The 7,534-nt window shown below is 32.7% G+C and overlaps 1 protein-coding gene across 1 annotated transcript; it reads right to left on the reverse strand.

Moving 5' to 3' along the window:
* Positions 5,747-6,688, reverse strand: LOC18598715 (50S ribosomal protein 5, chloroplastic). Its single transcript, XM_007028364.2, has 2 exons — positions 6,515-6,688; positions 5,747-6,351 (listed from the first exon to the last, which is right to left on the reverse strand). The coding sequence occupies exons 1-2, from the start codon at positions 6,603-6,605 to the stop codon at positions 6,008-6,010; spliced, it is 435 nt and encodes a 144-aa protein (XP_007028426.2). The 5' UTR covers positions 6,606-6,688; the 3' UTR covers positions 5,747-6,007.

Here is a 7,534-nt window from a genome sequence, read left to right on the forward strand (position 1 = left end):
ATCCCTTATACTCATACCATGGTCCATTTAATCAAATTTGATCTAAATTCTCTCAAAAAATTCAATTTCGTCCTCGGGTGACAAAGTTACCATTTTACCGCTATACTCCAAAAATACCGAAAATTCATATATTTTCACTGCTAAATCTTCCAATTGTACTTCAATACTCATATCATACTCAAATATGTCAAATGGGGCTAAGAAAATCTTTTTTTTAAAAAAAAATTCTCATTTTGTCGTCAAATTGCAATATGACCATTTTGCCCCCAAATTGCAATATGACCATTTTGCCCCATAACCGGTCAATTTTCTTGATTGATTCCAAATTGATCCTCAAACTCCAAATCACCATTCTAAGTAAATTTTAGGGTTTCAGAACTCTCAAATTCCTTTTAAATTTTTCATTTGAACTAACTCGAGGTATAAATAAACTTCACAGCACCTCTAGGGGTAATACCGTTTTTTGTCGATTTCTCGGGCTTCCTCAATATACAAACATTCCATTGAGCATGTAAATGACATCATTATTATTTTACAAAGCAGGGTTTGACAATACACTTGAGGATGAAATTAATGAAGAGTATGTGGAATCAGAAGCGATGGAAAATGCAGATACGATCTAATACATTGAGACATCAAATGCATGGACTACTTGGAGAAATAACTTGGCACAAGAAATGTGGAATGATTGGATAGCTTCTAGAAATGAAACTTAATTTTTTATTTGGTTCAACAAATGTTGTATGCTTTATTTATAATAACTCAAATTTATGTTGATTGAGATGTATTTGTATTTGTTCTTAATTAGATAAGTTATGTTTCTTCTTTAATTTTGAATTAACTATTGTATACTATATATTTGTTATTATGCCGTTTCCATATTATGTTTTATATTTCTAAATGGAAGTTGCATCATCTCAAGGATTAGGAAAGACAAGCAAAAAATCCACCCATCAATGGACACCTACTGAAGATGGAGTCTTAATTGACTACTGCATTGATCTTGTGAATGAAGGAAGTTGGGGTAGAGATAATGAGACATTCAAGCCTGGTTACTTGCAACAACTTGAGAAATGGATGAAAGAAGAGATCCCAAATTGCAACATAAGTGTTATCCCCCATATTAACTCTAGAATGAGGTTGTTGAAGACACAATATAGGAAAATTGCTGAGATGATATCGCATTTCGCTCTAGATTCGGTTGGGATGATGTCAAGAAATGTGTTACTTGTGATGATGATGTTTGGATTGGTTGGGTTAAGGTAATGATTCTAATTTATTTTACAACATTGTTATATTCTAAAGTTAGGCATATATTTGGTTTTGCATGGTTTTTTGATGCCTTATATTGATTATATATATAGAGTCACCCAGCTGCTGCAAGACTTAGAAACAAGCCTTTCCCTCACTTTGATCAATTAGCCATTAAATTTAGGAAGAATAGAGCAACTGGGGAAGGAGCAGAGTCACCAGCTGATGCAGTGGAGAACATAGAAACTAAGGAAGTTGCATTTGCAGCAACAAGGGTAGCTTTAGAAGTTTTCAGTGCATTGAATGATGATGAAGATGACAATGGTGATGATGATGTTTCTCTTGCTCAAGCTACCAATAGTGAGGGATCCACTGCTGCTAGAAGAAGGACTATAGAGCAAGGTGACAGAGAGGTGAGTTGCAAAAAATCTAAGACAAAAAGTAATGGTGACAACATCGTTCATGCATTCCAATCTAGTGTGGATAAAATTGGAGAAATCTATCAAGGTGCAAAGGAAGGAATTGATAAATTAGCAAGTTGTTTTCAATTCATGGCTGAAGATGCGAGGTTGAAAAAGCATGTAGCTGAGATAGTTCAGGGAGTTGAAGGTTTGACTCCCGAAGAAATTGTTAAGGCTGGACATATCATCTCTAGTGATATGTGGAAGATAAATTATCTATTTTCATTGTCAGAGGAGTTGTAGAAAATTTATGTGAAGGCTTTGCTTAGTGGCTCAATTTAAAGCAATGATGGGTATTGTTATTGCAAGGAGCTAGTTATCAATTTAGGGTGAACTTTAACAATGTTATTAACTTTGAACTCTTTTGTATTTTAACAATGGTGTGTCTATCCTTTAAGTGACTTCAACTTTGGTTTTATTAGAACTTTATGACTTTTGGTTTAGAGCATCAATCAAGGAACTTCATTTATGATTTTTAGTTATATGGTTTTAGTGATGCTATGCTTGATATTTTGTTTTAGCTTGATAGCAAGTTATTTTGAATTTATGATATTTTCAGAAGAAATTAATTAGAGATTGAGAATTATGGGTATTTTATTGCCAATTTGCTATTGGTTACAAGAGAGGAAGCTATCACATTAATGTATACATCTAAAACGTATTAAGAAGTAAAAATAAAATATTATCTTTTAAAGAAAATATTTAAAATAAAATATACAATATAAGAAATTATATTAAAAAAAAAATGTATACTTATAATAAGAAATGAAAAATAAAATATATTTAAAAATGACATTATATAAAAATTAACAATAAAAAATATATGTTAAACTTGTATTTTAATATATAAGTGTAGTTTTGGAAATTAACATCACATACCTTGTAAAGTACTTGTAAAACAAATACTGCAATGTTATATTCTTTGTATTTTAATCATTACATTACTTATATACCAAACACTGCAATGTTATATTCCCTGCAATCACATTGCTTGCAATCACATTACCTGCAATCATATTACCTGTAATCACATTACATTGTAAAATACCAAAAGCTACCTAAATGTTTTGCATCCTTGCCACTTCCTCCTTAGTGAGAACGCCTTATTTCTATCTCTCTTGTCATTAGGATTAGAACAGGCCATCAAGCTCAATTCTTTCTCAGATGCTGAGAAAGGAGTGCTTCTTTTTTTCTTCTTTTTTCCAGGAGAAGTTTTGGCGTTGATTTGATCCAAGGGTTAGTTTTGTCGCTGCTCTGTTGAGTTGACCCTGGGTGTTCAATTATCAGCTTGTTGGTTCAATAGCAGCCTGCCTGATCAGTTCGATCAAGCCAATAGGTTCAATTTTTTTCCTTGGGATGATCAGATATGGTTCGAATATCTTTGTATTTGATACTAGATATGGTTCTTACAAGTGTAACAATATGGAGGAACTAAAGAATAGTGGGAAATTGGTTCAAGGTGAAGTGGTCGTACAAGTCGAAAATGGGATAAAAGTTGTAATGTTAGCCGTAGGGACTCGTCATTTACCTTTACCTTTGAGTTTAATATGGGAACTTAAAGAATATTATAATGTTTTAGCTCTTTGGAGAAACATTATTTCGAGTTCATTTTTAGTAGTAAATGATTATTTGAAATTTCAGATCAAAGGTAATTATTGTTCTTTTTTACTTAGATAATGTATTTTATAGTAATACGAACTATGCAAATAGTATTATATGTTCTTGAACCAGAAAGAACAATACTCAACATAAATGTAAATAAATTGAAATGGGATGGTCCAAATCAAAATGAGAAAAGAATCACAAAGTTACAAAAAAGGATACTTAGATCCTTTTGATTATAAATAAAATGAAACTTGTGAATATTTTCTCTTTAGAAATATGACCAAATCACCTCTTAAAGGAAAATGTGCCAGAGGAAGATACTTTTATTTCATCACTTTTATTGATGACCATTCTAGGTATGGCTATGTAGACTTGACAAGAATATTCTCACTGTTCAATTAGATCGAGGTGAAGAATATCTTAGCTAAGAGTTTATTGACTATCTTAAAGAAAATGAAATTCTTTCTCATTGGATTCCTCCAGAACCACCAACAACACAACAACATTCAGGAGAAGAGAAATCAAACCCTATTGGACATGCTTTGATCCATGATGAGAAAGGTAGACCTTCCTACTTTGTTTTGGGGTATGCACTTGAAACTACCATGAACCTTCTAAATAAAGTTTCAACCAAATCAATAGACAATATCCCATATAAGATATGGAAAGTCAAGAGGCCAAATTTATTCTACTTGAAGATTTAGGGATGCATTGCTTATGTGAAGCATGCACAATCTAACAAGCTTAGAGCTAGATGAGTAAAATGCATGTCAATGGGATATCCAAAAGAATCTTTTGGATATTACTTTTATACCTCAATTGAGTAAAAGGTTTTTGTCTCAAGACATGCTACTTTCTTAGAAAAAAGTAACTACTTGAAAGAAGCAATCACAGTAAAAAGGTTCAAGAATCACAAATTCCACAAGAACTTAAGCCCATGATTTGAGCATCATATGCGCAACTAAAGTTCAATGTACATAAAAACTTTGACAATTTTTTGAGATACACTAACCTCTAAAGAGATATGGATTTGTCATTATCAAAGATTTATTGCTTACTGATCATAAACCTCCTACTTACGAGGGAGCAAGTTGGACATTGATTTTGAAAAATAACTAAAGGCCATTAATCCAAAATGGATGCAAACCAAAGATGATCTGACTTCAAGGAAATGTTATAAATTCTTGCTAAGTTTTGCCAATTGTTTGAATGGCTTTTCTCAATATAGAGAGTTTGTGGTTTGCGACACAACAAAACCTTGAAGAAGAGGTGAGCATATCACCCTCAACCGTCAAAAGGACGAAGGTAAAGCTAACAAAACCCAATGTTTAAGAAAGGATAAGTTTTATCAATTTTTGTATTCTCTCTATCCCTACTTTCTACTATTACTTTTATATTGAACAAATAAAATTTCATTTACTTGATACTTTTACTTTTCCTTATTCAACTTTTTTTATTATTTACTTTTTGTTCTTTATTTATTTTTTTTAAATATCTAAAAAAATCAAATAAACCTTTATTCTTTTATTGCATTCAATTAAACCCTTATACGTTTATTTTGAACAAAACAAATTCTATTAATTGTTATTAGTCAAAATATCACTTATTATGTTATTCTACGTGGTGTTGACATTGGATACTAAAATGCCATAGTAAAAGGTGACATAGCATGACATGCTGATGTGAAATGATAACATTATCACATATCATTTTTCACCATTAACGTCAACGTTACGTGAACAAAAAATAACAAGTGATATTTTTGACTAATAACGTTTAGTTAACCGTTAATCATAATAGCTTATTTGACTGAAAATAAAATATAAGAAATTAATCAAACTCAATAAAAAAAAAAACTTATTTAAATTATTTTGAATATTTCAAAACTTTTGAAAATATTATGTCAATTTTTTTCGGGAAAAAAAGGAAACACAAAAAGCAAATAACAAAAGAAGCAACTAACCTAGCGTAAGCTAACAAGGTTTCCATGTTTTTTCTTCACAAATACCATCTTTCCTGGTGTCAACTCTGAAATAGTTTTTCTGCCACTACCCTTCTTCGTTGACATCTTCCTGCAACGCCACTGAACCACAACAATCAAAGATTTCAACTTGTTTTTTCTCCTGGATTAAATCTTGTCAAACAACTATCCCTGCCAACATGCAATAGTACCTTTAAAATCAAACATCCAATCCTGCGATCACAGCTAATTCTGTCTAATGCCGCAAACACAAACATACCACTTAAGCTGTAGCTGTATCTCGAAAATCAGCTTTTGGCTTTTGCTACCCAACGATTTCAGAGGAATGAATCAGCTTCCACTGCTGCAGAAATACCTACATTTTCAGGGGCTCCAGATTTTCAAGCTGAAAGCATGTGAAGTCACTAACGTAACAGGATTATCATATGCTTCCTCTGAACCGGATGCATCTAAGAATCAAAGCCATGTATATAACTGGCATAATTCGCATAAGAGGATAGCAAAATGAGGCACATACGTCACACATTTTGCCTATCAAATCAAACAGAGAATCACAACTCTGGAGTCTTAGACCATATATCTTTCAATTTCCAAAGAAATTGAATATCAGCACATTCACCGAGGCCATCAAAAGAATAACATGATCTTCTAATAGAAACGAAGAAGTTGAAACGAGAAAGCAAAAGGGTGAGCACAAAAGCAGCTAAGGTCATACATTCTTTAATTTTTTCATCTTAGAAGGTGGCCATCGCCCCTTCTTCCTCATCTTCCTCTTGCGAAGAAGCCGCTTTCTACGAAGCCTTATTTTCTTGGCCAGCTTCATCCTCATCTTCTGCTCCATCATCTGCTGCGCCTTGGACTCTGACTCTAACGGCAGCTGTTCCACTGGCAAAGCTTCCTTCTTGCTTTCCGAGGGAGGCTGAGGCTCGCCACCGGTGCTTGCAGCAGACGCTTTTACTGTCATCAACAATCTTTTCTTGTTGGGGACAACCTGTGTACGAATTGGACATTTCGAGGGAGGATGATCAACTGCTTTTGGCCGCACCCAGGAAACTGACACCCAATACAAAGTTTTAAAACATTTTCATTCTTTGAAGTATGAAGCCAAGAATATGTACGTTACATTTACAGTGAATCATCGAAGGCATCACAATGTCAACAGGTAGTTCGATGAAAAGCCCCAGAGAAGATCAAGTTAAAAGAGAGAGCGACTTACTTGGTGAAACAGCGATGGGCAAGGATGTTGCGCAGGAAGAAACTGGAGAAGAAGATAGACATGGAAGCGGATTAAAGCTGAGGAGAGCCATTACCTTGCAACTCGCTAAAACATTAGTCCTTTGGTTTTGGATAAGCCAGATAAATGCTCTTTTTCTTTCTACACACCATCGAAACAATAGATAAAACGATACAGGTGGATTTTATTTATAATAATTGAAAAAACAAAAAAAAAAAAGCCTTGATGGGCCGACGTCCTACGCTGCTGCCCACTAAGTCATGGACGTATCCAGATGAAGTATATTAAACTTTAAAGAATTAACTTATCCAAAACGTTAAAGAATTTGACAATGAAGTCATTCTAAAATGTATTAATTCTAAATAATAAATTACTTTAATTCTATAATTTTGAGTATTAGAATTAATACTAGATTTTGGCATTCCATATATATATATATAGTATGCTTGGTAAAAAAGATGAAAAAAATAGTATTCATTTCATTAACTATTTTTTCTATGAATTGCTTGGCAGAGTCAAAAAATAAAAGAAAAGAAAACGAAAACTATGTTATTTTATCATTATATCCTTTGTAAGATAAGATAAAAAGATAAAATCTAAAAAATTACGAATAGTCTAGTAAATATGTAACAATTAATTGACCATCAAACTATCTAGGAAGTCTCAATATTATAGTGTTTTTGTCAATTTAGTCTCTTTACTAAAAATTACTCAATTTAATCCATGTACTTTATGTTAGGAAGATAAGCTTAAAGTAAAAATAACCAAGAGGGGGAGAATTGGTTGTAAATTAAAAGTTCCCTTTTTTTAAAATAACTTTGAAAGTGCAGTAGAAATACGAGAATTGAAATAAAAAAAGCAAAGTACAAAACAATTAAGCAAAGTGTGAAAAGGTAAAGAGTACTTAGTCGAATTTTTATAGAGGGTTGGTCTTCCAATGCCTATGTCCTCTCCTTTGATAGCACAAGGAGTTCGAATCCACTATTAATTTGCATTTTCAAC

Source organism: Theobroma cacao, chromosome 5 (assembly GCF_000208745.1).
Source record: "Theobroma cacao cultivar B97-61/B2 chromosome 5, Criollo_cocoa_genome_V2, whole genome shotgun sequence".
Lineage (NCBI taxonomy): Eukaryota > Viridiplantae > Streptophyta > Magnoliopsida > Malvales > Malvaceae > Theobroma > Theobroma cacao.